Here is a 26,645-nt window from a genome sequence, read left to right on the forward strand (position 1 = left end):
GGCTCTGCATTAATGGAACATTATTTCCAACCTCTCCATCCCTCTTCACCATATACATCTCCCCCCCCTCTCTCTCTCTCCCTTCATCTTTTTCATCTTTTTTATTAGTCTTATTCTGAAACTGAATCTGTCTATCTCTCTATCTGTCTATGTTACCTTTGAAAATGCTCTTCTCCTCGCTCTCAGAGTTTGAAACAAAAGCCATAAATATTCGAGGACTCAGTGGAATATTAGCAGCTCAAACAACCCAAACACAGCTATCTGCAATCTGAACAACTCTGCGTGTGTGTGCATATGTGTGTTGTTTTTTCACATGCAGTTGCTTATGCATTTGCCTGTAAGCGCAGTGTGCAGCCAGCTAAACCTTCTCAAAGATAATAAGAGGAAAAACTTTATCTTAATCTTTAAAAGGCACAACGTGAAGTTTGAATCCAGCTGTGAAATGGGTTATGTGCGTGTGTGTGTGTGTTTATGCGTGAATGCATCTTAGCATGGCTTCCCAGATATGATCGTGCGTGTGGATGTGTGGATGTGTTTAAAGCACAGGTATCTTATGAAAGTAGATTAATAACAGCACTGTAATGCCATCAGGACTAGTCACAGTGTGGATCATGCATAATAAACCTCCCAAGGAGTTTACACACGCACACACACACACACACACACACACACACACACACACACACACACACACACACACACACACACACACACACACACACACACACACACACACTTCCTGTCACTATAGCAACACTAGCGGTGTTGCTGCCCTGAACTTCAAAGTCAGATGTAATTTCAGCCTCCCAGCAGCCAGAGGGAGCCATGGTGATGACAGAACATTCCCTTCTCTGATGGCTCCTTCCCCCCTCCATCCCTCCTTCAGTACCTTCACTTTTCTTTTCCTCCCTTCCTCTGCTGCCTCTGTCCTTCCTACCCTGCCAGCCCTCTGAGAAGCCAGGCATCCAGGATCAGACATAAAAATAAACTCAGAAAGGTTAGAAGTGGATGACTGAAGCTAGGGAAAGAGGGAGTGAAGGGGGACAGAGGGGAGGATGCTTAAGAAGGGAGAAGGGGAGGAAAGTGGGAGGGAGATATGGGGGAGAAAGGAAAGAGGGAGATGATGTGGTCTTTACTTATTCTTTCCTTCTACAGCAACTCTTAGTCCTTTTTCTCACTGACTCTATATTCCTCTATGTTTTTCTCTGCTACACTATGAAGAATGAACAATGAGCAGAAGAAAAAACACTATCAGCTACAGCAACTGTCAGTCAACTTCAAATATTTGTTACCTCAATTCACATTATCATCCAGTGAGGAAGAGAAATCCTCCCAAATTCATAAAGTGAAAAATCATTTGGCAAGAGAACATTCTCATGTCCAAACTACTAATGAATATAAAATAGATGTTTCCAATCTTCAGTTCAGATTGGCTCAATAACATTCGAAGCCATTTTAACAGTTAATTTAAATATTAATGTGGTAACGGAAAATCACCATTTATAATGGAGTGCTTAGTGCCAGAAGGGCATATCTGGCTTTAATGGTTGGCAGAAATGAAATCTATATATCAAGTATGCACTTGAGAAGATCTATTTGGTGTTCTGAAATCAATACCAAAGGGCATTTTTATTCAAGGCAAATCAAACAAAGATTGAAGAGAGTGAATTGAGGCGATGTCCAGCCAGGATCACATTCTAAGAACAACAACGGATGTAACACCTTGAATGGACATGTCAAACTGGTAAATCACGTAATGTGTCTTTGTCAACATAAGCACACACTTCTCCACACACAGTCATCCTCTTCCCATTTACATCATCCATTTTTTAGATGTTTATGCAGAATCCTGCTTGTCACTTGAATACAAATCATTAGTGTGTGTGCACCCTACAGCAATGAGCTACCTCTCCATCTCCGTCCCTTTTTGTCCTGAATTCGAACTGGTCTTCCTAACTTGTTAGAAGAAACAAGCTTTGACAAAAGCCACCAGCCAGAGAAGGAGAACTGTTGGGCAAAGGATAAATAAAAAAATAGAGGGGAAACTTTCTCTCCTTCTAGGGTCAATCATTACTCCCTCTTGTCCTCCTCTCTTATCTCCCCCCTCAGTCTCTCCTCCTCTGTAGGAGAGACTGGTGGAGAGGCGCCAGTGGAACAGGACTGGTGTTTTCTTAACCAAGTTCATCCCTCTCCATTTCCCTTTCACTCTCAAATCATAAAGCCTGTCACACACTTGGGGGTGTACGCATGTGTGAGCATAGGGGTAGGTGAGTATATTAGCGGTGCTCGGACAGAGTGCGTGCACACATGGACACGCAGCTCTCTTCACTCTTGGCTTCAGTCAGCCAGCCTGTCAGGAGTGGACGGGTATAAACATGGCCTCCTCCGCAGCTGTGGAGCTTCTCCCCCCCTCTCTGTACCACTGCTGCTCAACCTTGTGTTACCAGTTTGCTTTAATAACCTACACTGGCCAGCATAGTTCCCAGTAGGTAGAACAGTGTGTAGCCATCACATTTTGCCATAAGATTCAACTAAAAGCCTTCAGGCAAAAAGTACTTTATTGATCTCCATAGGGAAATTCTCTTTTGGTTTGTTTCTCTTCCACAGGGGATGAGAGCGCAGTGTCAGCTGCAGACGATTGCTGGTAGGGATTCAGTGCCCTTCTAAAAGACACTTCAGCAACATGGAGCTTCCTACTAATGGCTGGCCTCTTTTCAGGTGGTTATCATTTCATATTGGACTTAGTTGCTGCTCAAGTGTGGACAAAATCCCAAAAGAATCCGGAAGCTTATTACTCTCAAAGGTTTTTGCAGACATTTAAGCTGCTAAAATATTAAAAACAAGCTACAAATATTTAGAAGCTGCCTAATTAAAACAGTGGCTGCAAATACAGTTTCAGACATGATCCCGGGTGAATTCTCTAGGTTAGAAACCCTGCTGGAGATGCAGATGAAAGACCCAGAGAAATCTTATACGCAGATCAGTTCCACTTCCTGTACGTCTGTGTTTTTAAGCCGCTGGGGAACAAATGATATGGCCCCAGCAAAAACACTTGTTCCCCGGCTCTTGAGGATCAAAAAAACTACGCATGTACATGAAACTGTGTGTGTGCGTGCTAAATGATTCATGAGGAGCAAATGAAAACAGGCTGGCATACAAGCGGAAAAATAGCCTGTCTGCATTTTAGATGAAGCCAGGGTCCTCTGACTCGCTGTGTCATGATATCTGTAGTGAAATGGGGAAAAAGTGGAAACACGTATTATGTGTGCGCGCAGTAGCCAATTTGAGGAGAGTAATGAGAAAAAATACAAGTCTGATACAGAAATCTCAAATCATATGGTAAATTATGGAATCCTGTCCATCAACACAGAAAGGGACAATGAATCAATCAAATCTTACTCGAATTTGAGCGAATTGGGCTTCAGGTTTAAGACTGGCGTGACCAGGAGCAATACCACAGTGTGAAACTGGCTTCAGATTAGCTGTCCTATTCTCAGAGCCGCAATGTGTTCACAGCAGTGGCAGGGAGCTGCTGTGGCCTTCAGTGCTGCTGTCTGTTCTAAGAATAGGCAGCAGGGTCCAGAGAACATCTCGTCTCTGAGTCCCCTTGCCTCCCTCTCTTTCCCCACCTACCCTCCTTTTCTCTCTCCACATGCTGTGAAAATATATCTGAAGCATAAACAAAAATAAGCCGAAATGATATTCCTACATGGAAAGTACACTTGGAATGATGGCTAATGCATTTTGTCAGTGTAATTTGAATGGTCTCTTAAAATATATGCTGAATGATTTACATCCACAGTATATAATCTGTGTATATTTTAAACCATATGTCCAAACCAATATAAGAGACATGTTTTTCTTTCCAAGAGTCCCTCCCCCGTCCTTTAACTCCACCCTTCTCTCCCCCATCATTCTGTTTCTTCCCTGTGCATTTCTTTGCTTTCTTGACTCCCTTTGCCTCCTATTTTCCTCTCCTCTCCTCCCCCCTGTGTGCACTAATGTGGAGGCTGAATCTAACCCTGCTGTATGACATTACTCTGCGCTGCCTGCTGGCCTGCCTGCCGGCCTGCCTGCCTGGGGACTCTAAAATAAAACACAGCAGCGGGGAGAGCACATACTGTATAGGCAGCCTGACTGACATGCTCTGATAGAGCACACACACTTGGTGTCTGAAAACGGTTCGCAGAGGGCAGAATGTGTATCAGAGTGTGTGATGCGTGTGTGTGTTTGTGAGAGAGAGAGAGAGAGAGAGAGAGAGAGAGAGAGAGAGCGAGAGACAGAGAGAGAGAGAGAGAGAGAGGAGCAGGCCTCTCCAGCTGTGCCCTGTCAATCATTCATGACCTAACACTTGGAAAAACAGGGGAGGGCAAGGTGGACAGGAATGAGAGGGAAGAGACAGCGAGGGAGAGATAGTGTTTCTGAATTCCTCCTTTTGTCTAATGGAAAATAAGTCAAGGAGGGGCAAATGAGCACTGAAAGACATACAAAAATATTTTCTTATGTGTGTGTGTGTGCATGTGTGTGTGTGCTTGTGTGGATAACATGTCACTGCCGGAACCCCATAGCCTGAATTCAACATCCCTCACCCTGAACAAGTGACAAAAAGATAACCACGTTTCACTTCACCGCTTCACGCCTCTCTCTCTCTCTCTCTCTCTCTCTCTCTCTCTCTCTCTCTCTCTCTCACTCATTCTCATCTCTTCCCTCACCACCCACCTCACCTCACCCTCCCACCCCCAGCTCTCTCTCTGCCTTTCCACATGGCTGGCCATCCTCTCCCATGTCCCAGAGGATGGGAGGCTGTGCGGCAGCTTGGCAGGCTGTCAGGGGAGCGCCGGAGAGCAGGGAACATGTAGTGACTGGAACAGGGGTGGCAGTGGGGGTTGGGAGAGGGGAGATGTGTGTGTGTGTGTGTGTGTGTGTGTGTGTGTGTGTGTGGGGGGGGGGGGGTGAAAGCCCTGGCTCCTCACCTTATTGTGGCACTGGAAGAACTGGCTCTACTTAGCGATGTTAGGCAAAAGATGCAAAGGGCTGATGGCACTACAGAGTGGAGGAACACAGGGAGCTCTCACTCTCTTACTATTTGTATGTACCAGAAACATCACCGCCACACACCCACAGGAAATAACAAGAAAGTAGTCAACATGTCATTCTGAGCCAATCATGTATCCAGCTCCGTAACCAACATGACATGTCACCTTTTATTAACCTATAACTGGCACACATGTAATGGGGATATCAGGGCAATTTTTTAAATGGCACAAGTCAATAAGAAGCTTTCAAACTGATGTGCAAATAAACAGATAGGATGTAAAAGTTATGGCTTTGGGTTGGAATAACAAACCAAAAAAACAAAAACAAAACAATTGTTGGTTTCACCTTCAGCTAAAATTCCTGTGGGTTTCCTTTTTTACTCTCACCGTGTGATGTGCACCTACAAGGGGGAGAAATATATGGGGGCAACCGGCACCTTTTTTATTCACTATTAAGTGGTTCATCTTCTCAATAGATGATCTTTGCTCTGGCTCCTGTCTTCACTATTGTGTGGAACTAGAAGAACAGGCTCAGCTTAACCACAGTAAGTCTGAAGAGGATGAAAATACTGTAAGAGAAATATTGGATTTTAATGCTAACCTGATATTGAAATTAGGTGGTTAATGCCAGGTCAGTTTAAAGGTATTATATGTAACTTTCCCAAATTAAAATGTCTTAAAACCACTAGATCTTGTTGTTTATTTGTGTACTTTCATTGTCCAAAAATTTTTCCAACATGTTTCTGTAATTTTATTTTAAGTTTCGGTCCGTTACAAGTCACCTGTAAATCGTGTCATATGCGCATATGACAGTGAGAAGCCATCATAAAATAACTTTTTATCTACTTTCAAGATACACTTTTAAAATCTTGGTTAGTTTAAACTATATATTCTAACCAGATTAAGGATGTCTGGATCTTAAGTTATCAGAGAAACAAGCTAGGCAAAAAACTGCTGGCTGAACCTTTGAGACGTCCTTTGTCCACTGAACAGCATCAGAGATACAGTACACTGATTTTTAGTGCAAAACTGTTTCATTCAGTGTGTTTTTACGGATTTAAATCAGTGGGATAGTTTGTTTGCGAAGAGGAGGAGACCTGTGTGGCTAATTCGGCAAAAATCTTCTGAACTAGGAGAAACAATGCAATGAGGCAATGGTGGTACAGACACCAATTCCCGCTACTTGACCTCACCAAACTGTTTTGATTGAGATCCCTCTAGCTGCAGAACATTACATATTGTGCATTAAAAATGATACATTGAAAAACCTGATGGTAAACATTAAAGTAACTGCTGACACCAAGAGTTGTTTTTTTAACAGATGAGAAGCAACAAAGCTATTAAAAATTGAAAGGTATACAGTGAAAACCCTGCTTACTCATTTATTTGTTAATAACGAGAGCCGCTTTGACAGACAAAGCAACACTTGAACACATGAGCGTTAACGTCAGAGCCAAAGCTACATAGAAATGTAGATAGACGGTCAACAATAACAGCAATGCTAATGATACACTAACAAGCTAGTGCTGAGTGCTTACTTATGCTTTTCTAATTGGAGCACTTCAGTGGTGATTTCATATTAACAGCAAATACTGTACAATGATATGGAATACAAGGCATGCTGTGGAGATACAGCATTCCTTGTATTCCATATGCATTACATTTTAAAGTGCCATGGGGCACTGTGACTTGCATTTGTGATAAGTTACTAAAGCACTTTTTCCCTTTGGTCTCCCTTCAAAAAATCCCGCCACATCACACAGCAGACTCGTCCCAAAACAACAACATGACACTTTGCCGACCCGCGCTCCCTCCCTCCTGACAGAGAGAAAGGGAAAAAAAGATGACAGCAGCTTTAGATCTGACATCAAACGCCGGCGAGAGAGTGAGAAAGAGAGAGGGGGAGAGAGAAAAAAAAACGGTTACATCTCTGCCGTGACAGCTTGCTGGAAGAGCCTGGCAAACGCCGAGCAATTTCTCTCTCCCTTCTATCTATCCATCTCTCCCTCTCTGTGTCTCTCTCATCAAAACTTGCCGCCGATTAGGATCTCGGCAAGCCATGCGCTTTGGATGGGATGTGAAAACACACGGAGAACCCAAGGGGTAAAACGCCAGGATTAAAGTGGTGAGGGAATATGGGGTGATATTGGTGGTGGTTCAAATAGATCGGCCCCCGCGACTACAGTGGCTCCTCGCTTCGCCTTGCTCTCTCACTCCGGATTCACACACTGATACATCAAGGCCATTTCTCATTATAGCACGAGGTTGGAAAAAAAGAAGCTTTCATGATGCTACTTTAGAGGTAAAGACAGAGAGGAAAAGGGAAAGGGGGGGGGGGGGGGTAAAGAGTGTGGGAGAATGAAAATGAAAGAAAAAAGGGAGAGAAAAGTGCCAAGATAAAGCAGATGACATACTACTGGTATGCTATGGAGCAAAAACTAAAAGAGATGGAAAGAGTGTGTGACTGTGTGTGCATGTGAAAGAGGAGCAGGAATCACTTGGAAAACGACAGATAAATCAGCCGCTGATTTGAATCAAAGCAGAGTCAGTGTGTGTCTTACACGACCAATGAACACAGACTTTAAACGTCTATTATATAGTATGGCTTAATTTGAGTTCATACACTTAATTTAGCCTTCCTTGCAGTGTATTCCTGCACTCCTACGGCAGTTCCAAAGTATACGGTAAATTAAACGGCACACACCTCAAGCAGTGCCAATATTTGCCACCATTTGCAAATATCTATTTATCCTTTGCTTGAAAGTGCTGAGGAGCTGTGAGGGGAGAAATGATAGAGTAAAAAAAAAAAAAAAGATTAGTTTAGCCAAAAAGCTAGAGCAGCCCACATCTCTCTCCCCTCATAGATCAGCCTGGCCACCCCATTTCTTCTCAATTACTCCTCCAGTCAACCTGCTTAACGATTTTTTAGCTTTTTAGTGATTTTGCATGTGTGACTGCGTGCATTAGTAACAATGTCTGTGACTGTCCATATGCTTTTTTTTGTGCATGTGGGTGTATGTGTGAGCGAGTGCATGATGCTGAGACCCACGGGCTGATGCATGTGGCCTTTCTTGCTTTCAGCGTGGACGCCAGTCAAAACACAGACATAAGCTCTGAAATGAGCAGTTAAATCCATCTCTCCCATGGGACATGAGACAAAGAGGCGTGTCAAGGGGTGAGCTAAAGAATCTGATTGGAGAGAAAAGCTTACAACTGACTAGACAGTAAAAAGGAGAACTACAGCAAGTGGAAGAAGATCTTTGAGGCTTAATGGTATGTTTTGATATCTGTGTCAAATTTGGTGATACTTTGTGCAAATTATTACCGGCAGGCTGGATGGGCGGTCCTGGGAGATGCCATCCTCATTGTTGGCCTTCCCGGAGCTTGCTGGGACAGGACCCCTGGTGCCGTACGTCTCCTGCTGGGCCTCCTAGAAAACACAGAGAGTCATTGACTGTACTACAATGATCGATGAAAGAAAAGGATTTATTTGACAGTATATTGCCAATATTTTTAGGCTCTGAAGGGGATTCTAAATCAGGATATTACAAATAGTGTAGATCATGTGTTTTGAAGGAAGGGGAAAAAAGACAATCACAACATATAATGCTGCAGAAAGTGCTGGAGGCCCTCAGGCTATGAACATGTTGAGAAATAATATGTTCACAGTTTGACTGTTTGACCTGAGTCCAGGTCATACTGTCATTGATATACATATTTCTGTTTTTTATAAAGTCCATTTATGTATATGTGTGAAAGAAACATGAATACATTAGAGGATTTTCCCCCTCCAAATATAGGTAGTGACATTGATTCAAAGGTGCAATATCCTACTTCTTCTGCTTAACACTTAGCTATGTCTACAACACTCTTCCATTATGATAAAAATTGTCTAAATGTGTGTGGCTGAGATTGAGAGAATGAGCTGTATTGTTAGGGGTGTCTAGGGGCTGTAATAAAGACTCTGATTCCCAGTTAGGTCAAGTCACAACGCAAAGAGGCACGTTGCAAAAGGAAGCATGCACGCACGCAAACACACACACACACACACGCACGCACGCACGCACGCACGCACGCACACACACACACACACACACACACACACACACACACACACACACACACACACACACACACACACACACACACACACACACACTGATACAGCACACTGCTGACTGAAAAACACCCAAACACGCACCCATCAGCACACCATACCCACCAATTCATTTCCACCAAATCCCGGCCTAACCACCCACTAATCCTTGCAAAACCCACTCACAAACTCACAAACACACACACGCACACACACTCACACACACACACACACACACAAACCTGCACCAAAACACACACTCAGTCCTATTGTTCAATCTAAGTCATTTTCTTTTCCTCTGTAATCACAAGCCTATCTAGTGTAAACCAATTTTCTCTCCATTGTCGGAGGTGTTGCCCTCTCCCTCTCCCTCCCTCTGTATCGCTCCCTCCTTCCCTCTCCCTCTTCTTTTCATTCACCGCGGAGGTCGTTCCTCCATCATGTTAAGCGTCGGCAGCACAATAGCAACTTGTTAAAGAGCTCTGTGTGGAAGGATTAGTGATAACTGATCGGCGAGACGCTGCAAGAGATCACACACGAGTGCTTCAACACACAACCAGACACAACATACATACACACACAGCCGCACATTTTTCTATTATACAAACACACATACAGGGTGTGTTCAGGTTTTTACTTTCAAAATCCATTTTCCCCACAGTTTGATTTCTTATCTGTTGTGTGATTATACTGTAGTAGTTGGGCAATATCCCTGTCAGCTAGGTGATATAATTTTATAGCCGAAGATTATCCTTCACAGCGAGAGATGTATTATGTGAAATGGATCTATTATTAGAGCATTACATGTGTCATAATGTGTGCTTCCAGGGTGAATGATACCAATCAGGTACTTTTGTACATCCTTTATGAAATCTGATAGAAGGTGTTATTCTCACTCTATGCATTACTGTACATGTAAAGATGCTCTTCACATATTTGCATGCTGTATTAGCAGCTATGCACCAGACACACAGACAGAAAAACAAAGGCACTTGTTCGTTCATAATTATGAAAAGGTAATTTAATGACCCTAAATGCCCTGGAGTAGTACCTTCAAATCTACGCTTCAATTATTATTCAATTAAAATACCAAAGCACTAATTCCAAAAACATTGAAAATGTTAAATATGTTTGCTGAAATGTCAATTATTTAATGTATGTAGACATGTGGGGGACATTTACTCAAAATACATTTCTAGCATAAAGTCAGTCCTTGCATTGCTAGTGTCAAGCTCCACCATCTGATTTACTGTCTCCTTTGTGCAGTGCTACTAAATCTGGCCCTGCAGTGTCGTTGTTTAGCGTAAGAGTTGAGCTGTCTCATATGTTTTCAATTTGGATCGCTTTTATTCACTGAACCCACAATGTAATTCAGAATAAAGCATTATCATGACTTTTAGCTTTTTTAGGTAATACGATGGAGAATAAAGGCATGTTAACATATATTGTAGGCCAATTGGCATTATGGGAGCGTCCTGTCCTGTTTCCACAATTTGTCCTATGTCTGGTTCTGGTGACACATGGAGCAATACATGCAGAGAGAGAAATAAATGCTATGAAATGTATCAGAATGTGTGATGGCGTTCTTAAATAAAAATTCTACTAGTCCACAATACAATAACTACTTAACGTACACAGTTCTTTATTGAGTAAAGGTAAGTGGATTTGGGCAAAAAAAGAAAAAAAAACACCCATTTTGTTGTTATTATGTTATTTTGGGAAATGTGTGCAACAGGGGATTTATTGTCATTCATGTGGTTCAATTTGAGATTAACGGTGGTGTAGTGGTTAGCACTGTCGCCTCACAGCAAGAAGGTCACAGGTTCGCATCCCGACCTCGGCCTTTCTGTGCGGAGTTTGCATGTTCTCCCCGTGTCTGCGTGGGTTTTCTCCGGGTTCTCCGGTTTCCTCCCACAGTCCAAAGACATGCATGTGTTAGGCTAATTGATGAGTCTAAAATTGCCCGTAGGTGTGAATGGTTGTCTGTCTCTGTACGTCTCTATGTGCCCTGTGATAGACTGGCGTCCTGTCCAGGGTGTACCCCGCCTCACGCCCGATGTCAGCTGGGATCGGCTCCAGCACCCCCGCGACCCCGACCCCGGGATAAGCGGTTGAAGATGAATGAATGAATGAATGAATGTTTACAGTCAGTGAAAAAAGTGAGTGTGTAGGATGTGAAAAAGTACATAATAATTCCTATTTATTGATATCATTTAAAATATTTTGATTACTGCAGGTAGTGTGTCAGTGTGTGTGATGACAGTGTGTTAACATGCAGTTTAAAAATGGAATCGCGTATAATCCGTTTATGGGCATACTCTACTCTTTATTTTACTCTCTACAACTAAGAGTCAATTGCTTACTGTTTTTTTTTATACTTTCTGTATTTATTTAGCTAAAAGTTTATTGGTTATCCTATACTGTATTTTTTTATACCTCCCTTGTGTTTTTGTAAGCTGCTGGAAACTCAATTACCTTGTGGGAGTCATCCCAAAGGATCAATAAAGAGAGGTCTAAGTCTGAGTCTAAGTCTACTCAGGTTTCTCAAACACCATGTAAACACCATACCCCGGGTAAAATCAGAGTTCTCATACTCCAGTTAACAGACCTAGAGAACTCCTTCAGTAACCAGAGTTCTCTTGCATGTAAACTCTTTACCTGGATAATTATCGTGTTTCTCGTCTGCGCATGTGCCGGGGTTAGAACCCCCCTTCCCCACTCCTCGGCAGTGGCTTTTGACCTGGAACTAGAATAAACCAGGAAGCAACGGCGCCGAAAACAACGTGAGCATTACCTTTAAACCGATGGAGGATTTCGCCATGGCAAGTAATATCACTACCAAGAAAACCCGTTTCTGTCGTAATTCTATCCAAAAGTCGGCCGTTTGTGATTTTGACAAAGGTAAAGCGAATAATAAAGCTGTATTCAGTCCAGCTGTATGTTGGCGGAGAGCCACCTACTGTACTGGAGGTTGAGTTTCTCCAGTAATTTTCCCATTCAATCTCCTTTCATGTCAACCTGGGGAACTTCAATAATCCAATTATTCCCTTAACTGGGGTAAGGCCCTTTTCGGTTTACTGATGTGCTTGTAAACACACTGACTCTGCGACTATATTGTCTCTTTTGATTTGATCTGATTTCCATTAGACTTTCTGAATGAAAAAAGCTAAACTAATTTATGCTTTTTTTTTATTCAAATCATAATCACAGTGGCCATAATTTTACCACAATAGCTCCTTCATTCCAGTCATAACCTAAAACCCAATAACCAGCAACATCTCCCTAACCACATCTAAAAGCTAGAGGGAAACCCTATTCACCCAGATGTGGTCCAATCACTGGATCACGTATCTTCAAATACTTTCAGCAAAGAACGGAGGAGTTATTTTAAAAACAAAGCCATGCTGGTTTCCTCGTCAGGGCCCTGGGCAAGCCCTGTGTTTGTATGCACAGCCCCCCTGTGTTTATCAATGGGAGCCTGGACGCATGCCAAACGTCAGGCTTTTATTACATGGTTGGAAGTGCTTCATTTGAAGCAGAAACCCGGCTTAGACACAAATAAACCTCCACAGGTAAATAAAGGCCCAGGGAGGGAGGGAGGAGGGGGGCGGGAGGAAGACAAGAAATAGAGGCAAGGTGATGTTCGGTGGCCTTCTGATAGGTGGAATACTACGCGTGCCCACACACATGCACAGATCAGTTCACAGATGAAAATGCACACATGGACAGACAGTTTCTCACAAAGTGAAATGAGAACAGAAGAGTGGCTGCTGACCCAAGTCCAATATTTACTCAGGCATATGAGTCTGTAGTGTGTGTGTGTGTGTGTGTGTGTGTACTCAAGGGGATTTCCATTTTAAGTGGGTCAAAGTGAGGTTAGCCTCATACTACTGTTTACACTCATGTTCTTACATCATCACTGTCAACTGTAATAGGGACAGAGAGGGCGAGAGAGATAGAAACAGAGACTGGGGAGGAGGGAGAGCATATGCTGACAGAGAAAAACAGAAGGTGAGATACAAGAGAGATAGAGAAGGAGAAAAGGAGGAGGTAGGAAAAGCACAGGGAGATGAAGAGAGAACGGAAGTGAAGAGAGAAAAACAACGGGGAAAAAAGACTAGAAAAAGCGAGTGCGAAAGAACATCAGAGGCAAATGAAGGAGTGCTGCGAGTGCATCCTTTCATTTGAGTTTTTTTCCAGTCCATTGTCTCAAAATCCCATTTCCCAGCTAATTTAGAAGCTTCTAAAATACACTCTACTCCATACCTTAAGCCTAAGGCCAGCACTAATCCCGTCTTCACACACACTCACTCACACACACATACATACATAGGCACACACACACGCTCATTCATCCTCCGTGCTTTTCAAAAGACTTCTTCTTGGCATAGTAGAAACGAATGAAGGATATTGAAGGCAAGCGTTTGAAGTACATGAGGGAATGCAGGAATCAAACTGTGAGTTAAATGCTATTAGACAGCTGTGTGGAGAGGCAGTGTAATATTAGATTTGATTGAATAGATGACTGCAGAATGTGGTGTAATATATAGAGCCGGAGAGGCTTTATGCGGACGCAAATCAATATTGCAGCACCATGCAAATCCCAGCCGCTGAGGAACGGGAGTCAGTCAGTATGTGTGACATGTTCAGAAAGCACAAACAGGTCGATGTTGTGCGATTGTTTGGGAAATGAGACTTGGACATGCCTATGGATGGAACAATAATCATTTTTGTTGCAGATCGCGATACAAAAGACTCACAATAAGTTAATCATGGTTCCATTATTAGGCTAGTCATAAATATGACCGCCAACTTCAATTCATTCTACAGTAACATTCATTTAGCCTCAGCCCCATCATTTAACTGTCCAAATCAAGTAGTGAAAGTGTTTGTTGCATGTACAATTAACACCACTGTATATGTGTTTATCAACAACAACAAATTAAAGTTTAAATCATTTAATATGCTCTACATGCCCATTCCACTGGAATTTTTCATGACATATTAAGACCTTTTTTAAATCCCATTTTAAATGGGGGGGGGGGGGGGGGGGGGCTATGATGACTTCCTTATTTAAGATTGATTTCACTAAAAAAGTATGGGTGTCCTACTGTATGTTATGCAATAAAAATATTTGTGTCTTAACAACATGTAAGGTTAAGTGATTTGACTGTTTTAGAGCCATTTTAAGAGTTAAGTATACAGTATTTATAGTAATTATCAGGAAATTTAAATATAAAAATTCAAATATACATTTTTTTATATCGCCCCATGCCTACACGTACTGCTTTGGAAACAAGTCAGTTTGGTTTGTGATTTATTATTTTGTACTGTCCGTATGACTTTGTTTAATACAAAGGTCAAGTTGTGCTATGGAACAATATCACCTACACCTAGCATTTCAGTCATTTTTTGTTTAAGGGTCCCATATTGTAAAAGGAGTGATTTCCATGTCTCTGTTGATCGTTAAACAGGTCAAATGTTGTTTAAATACTGTGAGAATCAAAGTATCTAAATGCTCAATCCACAGAGAAAGGGGAAGGGCTCTTAAACAGACAGGCGCTAAAACAGAGCGTTTCAGACAGAGGGTGAATACAGGTATATTCAGACAGATAGGATGAGAAAAAGAATGTGCTTTCTGAACATTAAAGCATGTAAACATTCTCAAGTAGAAACCCAAAATACAAGTATGAACCTGAAGGAAAATCTAGGCCACAATGCCATGACAAACAACCAATTTGACACTTCCTTTCTTTTATGGCTCACACCTAATTTAAGAATGTTGAGCCTCTTTGGTTGGTTGCACTGCACACCCTCTACCTCTATATTCAAGCATGGAGCAAGGTGAAATGTTGCTTTGCTTTGCTTGTATGAGTTTGATTGCCTCGGAAAACAAGCAATGAAACTGTCATGACAGCAAGCGAACACATTTGGAGCCAACACTTGACACAACAGAAAGCAGCAGGAGCAAAATTCACATCCATTACACTACGCTGATTTTGGCTGACATCTGCCTCGTTCTCCTTTTGTGTATGCGTGTGTGTGTGTGTGTGTGTGTGTGTGTGTGTGTGTGTGTGTGTGGGTGTTACTTCAAACCATACTTTAAAATTTTAACATGCTTGCTTTGTAATCCTTTTTTTCCCACCGTCTTTGACCGCTCTGGCTCTTACAGTATAGACTTTGTGTGCAGATGTCAGTGTTTTTGTTACACTGTGGCTCTCGCTTTATCATACAATAGGGTTCAAATGAATTTCTCAGCATCTTCAACTCACATCCTCTGGTCTTTACTGCGTTCTTTACTCCACTCAGTATTAACTGCTCCCTCACTCTGCATCACTCCACCTCCTTCTCCCCCCTTCTTCCTCTATGTCAATCCACTCTCTCATTAATCTCTTCCTTTCTCCACACCTCTCACATCCCTCACACTCCATCCCTGTCTCTTTCTTTTTATCCATCACTCTTACTCCTTTCCTATCACCCCTTTCATCCCCCTTTACCTTTCCATTCCACCTCGATTTCTCTGTCACCATCCCTTTCTCCAACCCATCCTTCCCTGTCTCAAGCCGTTCTCCTCATGACTACCAAATGAATTAGTCATCCCCCTTTTTCCCCTGCACCTTGGCAGATGCACATCTCCACAAAATCTGACGCTAATGCCATTAATATTCATTAAAAATTAAGCTTAATTGCGTGTCTTTAGGAGAGGCCCATAATCCCCCACAGCCCCCCAAACACTGCCTAACCATACACACACATATGCACACACACAAAATGAAGCCCAGTGGATTTGACCACCACCCTCTGCCACATTTGCCACATTACCTCAAGGACAGGGAGTCTCTGATGTCCACAGGGCATTACACACTCTCTTTCACACCCACTTTGATATACTGGGTCAGTCACTGGGAAAAGCCACTGTGATGGGAGGGTCAGACAGAGTTAAGAAGAAAGGCAGTATGTTTCCTGCTGTGTATTTGAATGTGCTCTGTATTTACTACTGAAGGCAGGATTTTTTAAATTCACATTCTGTCGAGCTGCTAAAAAATCGACCAGCATTTAAAGAAAAAACACTAAATAACATGTGCAAAAAGCTTCTGTATCAGGGAGAGGCTCGGTGGTGGTTGTGCTGAGGGGTGGGGGTGGGAACATCCATATTCAACACCCCGCGTTGGTTCAGACTTGCAGATATGCACACATGCTCACACCAATCAGACTGACTGAACCATAATTAAAGCAACAATCAGCAGTGAGAGCGCGCTACACCATGTTCTGAAAAATGTGACAAATCAACATTTGGATATGATGTGCTTGTCTTTCGTGTTTCTTTTCGACACTTACATCTTTTGATCCATTTCAGAATATTTGGAAAACATTGCACTTACGTACTGATTATGTCAGATAGGCTGTAAATATATTATAGGGCAGACCTACTTTTGTCTTCCGCGACTGCCTTTCAAAAGTGTGTTGGATAGACGCCATGTAAATGATGGGCATTTATTCCAGGGTACAGGCTATTATTATCATCACAGGAAAGGTGACCATTAGAATGGAAACAGCTGCTACATGTGCATATGTGTATGCAAGGATGCCTATGTATATATGCCTACATTCTGAGTGTGTGTGTGTGTGTGTGTGTGTGTGTGTGTGTGTGTGTGTGTGTGTGTGTGTGTGTGTGTGCCTATCTTAATAGGTCCATTTGTAGCAGGACCTGTTCTAGTACTGTGTCCTTCAGATTGGATTCTATCTCAGAAATCCCCCTGACCTTTATCACAAAGAGACTACATGAGAGGACCAGAGCTCCAACACAGGACACACACACAAACACACACACGCACACACACACGCACGCACGCACGCACGCAAGCACGCACGCACGCACGCACGCAAGCACGCACGCAAGCACGCACGCACGCACGCACGCATTCACTCTCACCCATATAAACAGAAACACACACAAACACACACTGGTATGTGTGCAGGCCATCCCTTAGGGATGATGTCAGATGTAGCTGACAGTGTTAGATGCAGATGCCTTTGCCAGGGCTTTCATTCTCATTCCGCTACACAGGCTAATCAAATAAGAGCCAGTCTTTGAACCATCTTCACTTCACACACTCTTCGTAAGTCCCAGTCACTACCACCCCCATCCACCCATTCACTTCAATTGCTTTGGCTCACAGTCAGAGAGGACATCCACCCAAACCGGTGTACACCCACATGACTTTTGCTAAAGCACGGAGGAACAATAGCGGTGTGTTGGCGAGCTCGACTTTGACATTTTTTTGTGTTTTCTCCTTCTCTCTCTGTCTGTGAAGTCTGTATCCAGGAACAAATGTAGCGGCATTTCCTAACAAATGGCAGCTAAATGAGGCCCCTAGGGTGCTATGCCGCTAACTACCGGCCCCCTTTTTTTTCTAAGCTATTATGATTGTCCTAACCGTTCCAAAAACACCTCTCCCGTTCGCGTTCATTTGCATTTGAATTGCAGCTCGGCTGTACAAAAACAAACATAAATCAAAAAAGGGAAAAAAGAAGAAGAAGAAAAAACAGTGGCGGATTCTAGTCGAGCAATTAGCGAGTGTCAGTCAACGTGGAGGTAAAAAACACACTAAATTAATAACATTGTTTCAAACACATGCAGACACACACAAAACCTAGCTGACATATACAGCATATATATAAATATATATATATATATATATATATATTTATATATATATATTTTTTTTTCAATTTTATCATTTCGTTTTTGCCTGAAAACTCATCAAGCTTAAGTGCTCGTCAGTGGCGGCCAATCAGAGTGCGGCAGGCCCAGGGTTGCCGTGGCGATACGCGGGGACATTTAGAGGACTCCGATAAACTCTGCCATTTAAAAGGTTATGACAATTAACGCGTCTCTCCGCAAATTACCACTGCCAGACCTTTACCCATGGACGTCTCTCTCTCCCTCTTATCACTCGGCACCCAGCCTCGCTCTCTCTCTCTCTACCTCCTCCTCTCTCTCGCCATATGCCCTCCATTTCCGCAGCCTGTCCTCCCTCCATCCCTTGCTCCCTCCCTCTTTCTGTCCACCCCCTTCCAGCCAGGAGCACTTTTTATTATCCTGTTAATTAACAGAGTTCTTCACTTAATATTCAAATGGTGACCAATTAATGACATTGAACTTTGGGCGCCCCACCCACACAGTGCCCCCTCCACACACACCTTACCCTCTACTTTCACCACATCGTATTCACTCTCACTTCACACACACACACACTCCTTCCTGCCTCTCATTTCCTCTGCCTTGTCCTCTCAACTTCCCCTCCACCTTGTCGCCAAGGTGAGCTTCCATTTCCACGTGAGTGAGATTTTGTGTGTGTGTGTGTGTGTGTGTGTGTGTGTGTGTGTGTGTGTGCATTGAGGGACAGTCATGGTGATTGAAACAGCAGAGCAAGTATACAGCGAGGGGGTAATAAAGCCAGGGGGCAGGCTGCAGAAAGGCTCGACGGCCTTTTAATTAACCTGGTGTGATTAAAAGCGGGGGTGGCGGAGGGTGGGGGAAAGTCCCTGCTGCTGCAGCCGGATGGGGTGGGTGGAGGGGTGACGGACAGGAAATAGGTATTGACACACTGGAAGTAATAAAAGGTAAAGGAGCCAGGTGATGTGCCAGAATGTGAGCACCCCATGGTTTCCTTTGAAGACTCTCAAAGATTTATTTATTTAAAGAAACAAGATTATAGAATGAGAAGTCTTTAAAGTGCTCAGAAAAACAGAAATTTGAGCACTTAATTCCATAATTGCTGGGAGGATCTGAAAAGGGAGATTGTGTGATATGATGGAAAGCTCCAGAAGAACCACTAAAAGGAGCTTGTAAGTTGTATCCATATTAATTTCCTATAGCAGAAATGTATGATGTACAAACGTGCATCTGCATACAATATACACAATATACAATGTGCTGTCCAGTCAAACCATGCATCCCTGTTGACTTTCTTCATAAAAGCTGGTATTATGAAGATACGTGCAACAATATGGGTTTCATACCAAACCTTTACAACATTCCAGTGGTCAATTGTGTCATATAACAGTGCGCACAGTATGTCAATGGAGGGTTTACATGCAGTAGTTACTGTCTTTTCAAACTAAAAGTAACACTATTAAAAACTTGAAATGCTAGCCTAAGAGTGTTCCCCCTAGTTTGTTTTTTTACACCGCATGGTGGACATGTGATGTTGTGCTAACGAGCATCACTTATCTAAACCAAGTGAATCAACTTTCTTCCATGTAGGTCCTTGTAAAAAGAGCCTGTCTCCTCCAATCAGCTGAGAGCTCATCTGTGCCATTGCATTGCTCCCCAGAGCCTACTCTCAGACAGGAAGAGGAAAGAGTTAAGGCCAATAGAGGAAACGACTGGTGGGATCAGTTTCACAGAGGAGAGTGGATAGGAAGGTTTTACTACGGGGAGTAAATGTCACCGGGATTGACTTCCTTCTTCAAAGATCAGCAGTCAAATCCCAACAACTCTACTACACACCCAAATACCACTCAGTAGCATATTCACCATACAGTTTATATTATACTAAAATGAGGGAGGGCCATATTCTGTTACATGTAATTATGCTCTAAATGTAAATCAAACACACTGCTTCTTGGTGAAAAATAAAATAGAGGGTGCTCCATGGAATAGGTGATGAAAGCCAGTACCATGTTCTCACAACATTATGAGTTTATGTCTGGCAGCTGGCCAATGTTGCATTTCACCTCCTTTCTCCCTCCTTTTTTATCCAGTCACAATGCAGTGTATACTACCTAATAAAGCAAACATGCCATAAAAAATGATCTCCAAATTCTTGAAATTACAGCTCTCTCATTTCCGTTTTTATGAGGTAGAAAATATTAGACAGTAACAGAATATCACACACTTCATCTGTTATGCGTCAAGTGCAATATGGTCGGGAAGAGGAAGAAAGGGCACTGATTTTCTCCTTTTAAGCGATTTGTCTCACCCTGTAATTGAAGCCAACAATCAGACCAAACACATCGGGGTCATGATATTTATAGGGTCTGTTAAAATACAATTCCAGAAAAGGGCCTCCCATTATATGGCTTTTAAATATTTCTTTCACAAAGCAGAAATTATTTTCTATTGCAATTTTAACAGTAGTGATTCAACAGCAACTGGTGGAAAGCGACATGCATACAAGTAAGAGTGGATGAGGTCAAAAAGCCTTACTTAATCAATGAAGTTAAAGCATATGTCACAGTGTTTCTGAAAACTATAACTCACAATCATCAATTTAAAGATATCTGGTGTTCTCAAAACACTCACGGTACTCAAAAACAAGCAGAAAACCACCCACATTCATTTTTTCAAAAAACCTCTTCACTGATATACTGTATATATATTTTTTTCGTATCAGCCTTGATGTCTTGGAAATCTCTTTTTAGCTTGCTCTGCCCCTTGCAATCAGATGAGGTCACAGCAGTGCAATAGACTCAAAGAGAGATGGCATTTTTACTTCGATTTGTTACAAAACCAGCTAATAGCGCTTGGTTGTAGAGCAAATTCTGTGTCAAAGGCAGCTGGAATGGTTCCATCAACTGGAGGATGTCCTCTGGCTAGGGTTAATGGGAGTGGAGTGGGGGGAAAGGAACTGCAGAGAGCGCCGGAAGAACAAAATAAAGAACTTTTCAGCTTGGATTTCTCAGAGTAATGCAGGGTCAAAAAACAGGGGTCAAAACCACAATGACATCCTAATCTGGTGTGTGCTTGCAATCGTGTGTATGTGTGTGCGTGTAATCCATTCCTTGCGGCTCACATCATGTCTCATTTCAGCTCAGAATCACAGACAAAGGTCACCGCTTGACCTTTTCACAGCTCAGAATTGCTTCAGCACCCTCGGCTGATTAGTGTACACACAGAGACACTTATATAAAACTGATAGAAAGATGCACACTTACTCAGAACAGAAAAATGAAAGTAAGACAGCGCTGAACTGAAAGCACACCAAATCTTCTCTTTATGATGTAATGTAAATTGGCCGCTTGCACTAAGTAAGTTCAATTTCCAAACACGTTTACTCCTGGGTCCAAAATCCAAGTCAAGGACCTACGTAGTTTCTTTGTTATTTAAATGAATTCTGGTATTTTCTGGTATTCTTTCACCCTCTAAATAACTCTCTCACTCAATCAATGGACAATTAAATTGGTCTTAATACCACCGCACAGGCTTGTTTTTGTTACAGTATGTGTAAAATGTCATGCTTTTTAATAATCAATATTATGTACTTTCGGTAATTTCTTGAACATCGCTGAGAAATAGTGAATGCTTGGACCCAATTCTGCATTTATTATAATATGGAATTGGTGAGTGCAGTGTACATTTGTGTATATGGCCAAAAACCTTCCTGTGTCTCAAGGAATCTAGCCTATTACTAACTACACAGTACATTTCCCTTTACACATTTATCTACCCTGTTAGGTTTCAGATGTATTGGTCTGCCAGCTGGAAAGAAAGTCCTTTAACCGTACGTGTCCATTAATAGCTGGGTTTCTTGTTAAAGCTCATTTCCCACACCAAGTCAAAATGTAAAAAGGTAATATAAATGTAAAAGTATGGGAGCTGGGAGCTTATTAGTCGATAGAAAGGGTGGATTTAGTTGGTCTATGGTTTGATGGTAAGAAGTCAGGATTCGGGGGGTGTCTGCATATTGCCTGCTGTGTTGCTGTGACATAAAATGCTATACAGCTCTAACACATAGGAAGGATTTTTTGATTAAAGGTAAAGACAGCAGGAAGCAACATCGAGGCAGTAGATACTGAAGGTATTGTGTCTTTTATTCAGCGTCTGCTGATTGAAACATTTCCCCTTAAAGTAGCGTGCATGCTTAACAATGAAAAACAAAGGGAGACCGGCTCTGTGGTCACCACAGCAGTTGGCATAGCAACCAATATGGGACCTATCAGCACAGGTGAAATGGGGCTCTGGCCAATCAGAGCGCTTGGGCAGAACTACCTGGTGTGTAAATGTCAGCAAGGGTTAATTGCCGTCACATCATCAGCGGTGATGAAAACACACCATTACTGTCACAAAATGTCAACCTGGCCATGCATCTCAGCTTTTCCTAGTTAGAGTGAATAATGTTTGTTCAGTAGGCAGTATGGTCTATGTGAGGAAACAAGAGTGAGTGCTTTTTGCAGTGTGAGACAAAAGGCGCGCTGGCTGAAATGTTCACTCAGTATGAAAATTACTATGCCAAGACTAACGATTTCCTTTTTTGACAACCTGCGCTTTGGGTTCACAATGGCTTTTTGCTTGGCTGTGTCTTGGTGTGCTCAACATTCAAGGCTGTCTAAAGGAAAGTTTAACTACATCTCAGTAAATCACAGTATAACTACCTAGACAGACGTAACTAAACCACTGCCAAATGGCAGCAACAAGTGCAGATGCTAAGTAAGTCTATTCACATTTGTGAACTACTAATGGTGCAATACAGTGCCTGTGCCAGAAATAAGGATGATTTACAACCTAGAGTTGAGATGCTGTGTAAATGTAAATAGAAACAGAATGTGATGATTTACAAAACACTGAAACTCCATATTTATTGGAAAATAGCAAAACGACAACAAATCAAATGCTGAAACTGAGACATGTTTTTGTTGTATTTGAATTGTAATAGTGCACAAGGGCTTAGTACATTAAGATTTAAGTATATGAAAGCCATTCCCATGCTCTCTAATGTCTCATACGTTGTTGCATTAATTTTTGGGTCGATACCATTTGTTACAAAGATCTGGTGCACAATTTAACCCATGTTTACCATTCAAAGATTGATTAAAAAAAGATGCCTTTTTTGTTTGTTTGTTGCACTTCCTGCCAGTCATCTTTGAACAATGGCAGGCACTTCTGTTGTATAAATTGCTCAGAAACCCTCTTATTGGAAATATACCTAGAAGAGCCATGCATCCCCTGAATGCCCTAGGTCTCTAGGTTGTGGTTGTAAAGTTTCATAAGGCCGTGAGTATCCAATGGTCGCACTATTATGAAATGGCTACTATGGGGACTAACATTCAAGATCCCCTCTAGAAAAATCCCAGTCTGCTCTGGTTTGGTCTTTCACATCTGCACTGCCGGTGTCTCTGGACAAACCATCACTGTAACCGGGGAATGACTGTAACAGCAATGTAGCAGCACTTTCTACCTATATATAGTGTAGTTGTGACATTATAACCGTATAGAAGTCCTGACGGCTCGTTTAAAGACACTGTTTCTGAATATCAGCTGTGTGTATTTCCCTGTAGGTTAAGCATTTTGACATTTTCACAGTATTGATATAGCACCTTGACCTGCTTCATTAAAAAATGAAATAGAAATCTCACTTTTTACAATATGGGACCTTTAAATTCTTGAAAATAAAAATGCTTTTCTTTCAGAGGAGATCGTTCTCCATAGCACATTTTCCTTTATCGGTGCTGTGTTTTATGTAGTCTATACATGTCTGTCTGTAGGGATGAGCTGTCAGTGTTGATATCTTCATTAAAACTGCTCGCTCCTGTTTTGTGATAAGGTTGCTCTACTAGTGGGAGAGGTACAAATAACCTATGTGTATGAACGTAGCAATCACTCCACTGTCAGTTTAAGTCCTGCTACAGTTTTTACTTAAAGAGTAACTACACCCCCAAACCACCTGTTTTAGCTGAAAAACAATACATATGGGTATTTACCAGCTGTGACAGTGACGCTGGTATTGTTTACACCTTAGGTCAAGCCCTGGAGACACTTACTGTAGTGGGAACATACCACAGTTTTGAGTAATTTATAGCGTTTCAACCATGCAAGATAAAAAATAGGAGGGTAGGATGGAGGGAAGAATGCAACTTTAAGGTACCACGATTACACATCAATGTGTAAGCAACATTTTAGTGTTGTAGTGGCCCAGGCTGTGCTAGCTACATCTATCTATTTTATATACTCTTGGGTATTGCATCAAAAATTGGCTTTTTTACATCAAACAAAAAAAGATTGGTCTAATAAAGCAACTACTGATGAGTTAAAACATGCATTCATGAACCCCTGATACTGATCTGGCAGAATGGCTCGGGGCATTCCTATTTCACTCATATGTCTTTTACGGTTCTGCTTCATCTTGTTTCTCCTTTCCCTCCCTGTTCTGTCTGATCTTTCCTTTCCTGTCCAGTTATGTTGTAATATCTCCCGCCTTGTATTGTTCTTTCTCCTGCTCAGTTTTGTTCTGCTCTGTTCTGTTCCGGGGCAGGGCTGTTAGCCAGATTCACTCCACGTAGGCTGATAGATCCTTCTGGCTGCAGAGTGGATGGGAAACACATGGGCAGCCTTCACTCAACTCACAAACAACTGCTTGAACCCAGCCTCCCAATGGAAAACTTCTACAGAACATCATGCTGAAACTTGGCAGGGCAAGTCTAAATACAAATCTGAGGAACAGGCCTTTTGTTGTACAGCTGAGGATTGGGTTTGCACAGGCGGGTTTGTGTGCATAGAAAATGTGTTTTTACACTATGACTGGCCAATCTGTGAACTAGTATTGCGTTCAAAAGTCCTGTTTCCGTAAAGTGTGTGTGCGTGTAAGAGCTGAGGGAATATAAAAATATATAGAAAAACCCAGAGTGAGATTTACCTAAAATACCTCCCATGAATAATGCAAGCAAAACACCAGGCATGTTGGACCACAGACACACCACATTATCGTTTACACACAAACACACACAAACTATGTATCCCTTAAGATGATCCCTCCAATCTCAGCCCCACTAAAATATTAAAATACAAGTCATGGAAAAAGATATGAATGAAATCCATTTCCTGCTGATATTTCAAATTTTGTTCTTGAAGTTACATCTGATAAGCGACTTCTGTGCATCTATGTGTAATTGATATTTATATATATTTATATATATACATATATATATATATATATATATATATATATATATATATATATATATACACACATATATATATATATGTATATATATAAATGTATTTCTTGAGTTATGGTAATCATTTTCCATTTTTTGCTCATGGCATGTAAAGAGGATTTTAGGCTTGGTTATAGCTGAATGTCTTGGCTAATTTTTCCACCCAGGAAGCAGCATAGTGGGTGTCTTGGTGTGATGAGATTGTGTGTGTTTGTGTGCGTGTGTGTGTGTGTGTCAGTACCTGTTGTGGCGGTGGTCTAGGCTGCAGGTACGGGCTCTGGGTCGGCCCAGGAGGGGTCTGTTGAGGGGGGCTGAAGTACGGAGCGTTTCCTTGCTGCCCCGCCTGCTGCTGCTGGCTGTAGCCCCCCATCCCCTGCTGGCCATATGGCGCCACCTGCTGAAACGACCAATCACGCAAAAGTTAGAGGGGGCATTAAGGTCAAGGCTGAGGTTAGAGGCAAAAGTTTCACGTTAAATTACAAGTAATGCAGAGAGGCTGTCAGGTGTAATTAGTAGGCATCACAGCAGGTGGCCAGGTGATATACTGTAATAGTCAATCACATGAAAGCAGGAGAGTCGTCTAACCTAAAATACTCCTGGAATGATAAATAAAAACTTCCCATGTGGGCCTCCACAGACTGGCCTCTATCCATTTCCCAATTTATCTGACTGTCCTTTAGCTAACACTCTTGATTGAGCTCAGACCAGGCTGACACCAGTCTCCCAGCAGTCCTCTGTCTAATGAACTCTCACTGCAAAAACCTCAAACTTTATGTCCTCTGGCTTGCCAAATGTATCCTCCTCTCAACATTATCTCCGTCTCGGTCGGCTCACAGATGGGATGAGGTGTGTTGGATATTACCACTGGCCCATCCCAGGCCGTAACCCTAATGAGGGACACATGGATGAACCGGGGCATTCCAGAGCAGTGCAGTTAAAAAACTTGCGAGGGCGAAGCCACGCCAAGTGTCGATGCTGCATTACATGGCGGTTATGAGAGAGAATGTGAACAGGGAGTGTGTGTAACAAGCTGGCACCAATACAAATGTAGTCCAAATCCCTCCTTGTCGTTTGTTATGACTACAGACAGCGCCAGGTGCTCCTCACTCCTCTAAGGATTTCCTATGGAGGCTGGGGTTTGCTCATTCACACAGACACGCACACATGCACACACAAAAGCCAAGTACAGACTATTAAACAACATTTACGAGCACCGGGAAAGCAGTTTGACAGCACTTTTTCATGTCATATTTTTTCCCCATCATGTCATGTTGCTTTTTTATACAGTGATGACAAAAAGCGCTGCCACAAACTCATTAAACAAGCACACAGGCTGTAATTTGGGCAATGTGCAAAGCTCATATAGTCCTCTTCCAGCTTTTGCACTGAGTCCTAAACTTCGAAATGTCCCTTTAAATCGTCCTTGGCAGGCTTGGCAAAGTAAAACTGTCTCAAACTCAGAGTGATTTATATCTTAAATTATGGTATTATAGGGGACTCCAATGTGAGCTTCTACACTGCGTCCTTGTCAGATCAAAAGTAAAGAGCACACATTCTGAGTTGTACTTTTACAG

General features: G+C 42.2%; 1 protein-coding gene across 3 annotated transcripts in view; it reads right to left on the reverse strand.

Annotated features, from left to right (window-relative positions):
- The window catches only part of LOC310954539 (AT-rich interactive domain-containing protein 1B-like), a 189,295-nt gene that overhangs the window by 120,020 nt on the left and 42,630 nt on the right, over positions 1–26,645 (reverse strand). For 2 of the 3 annotated variants that reach the window (XM_083924051.1, XM_083924049.1), the window contains exons 3-4: positions 25,313–25,468; positions 8,362–8,466 (exon numbers count right to left, since the gene is read on the reverse strand). In XM_083924051.1, coding sequence (XP_083780177.1) covers positions 8,362–8,466; positions 25,313–25,468 — 261 coding nt within the window. The remainder of the gene's footprint in view (positions 1–8,361; positions 8,467–25,312; positions 25,469–26,645) is intronic. The other variant, XM_083924050.1, reaches the window with a different exon arrangement.

Source organism: Echiichthys vipera, assembly GCF_963691815.1.
Source record: "Echiichthys vipera genome assembly, chromosome: 12".
In the NCBI taxonomy this organism is placed as follows: domain Eukaryota; kingdom Metazoa; phylum Chordata; class Actinopteri; order Perciformes; family Trachinidae; genus Echiichthys; species Echiichthys vipera.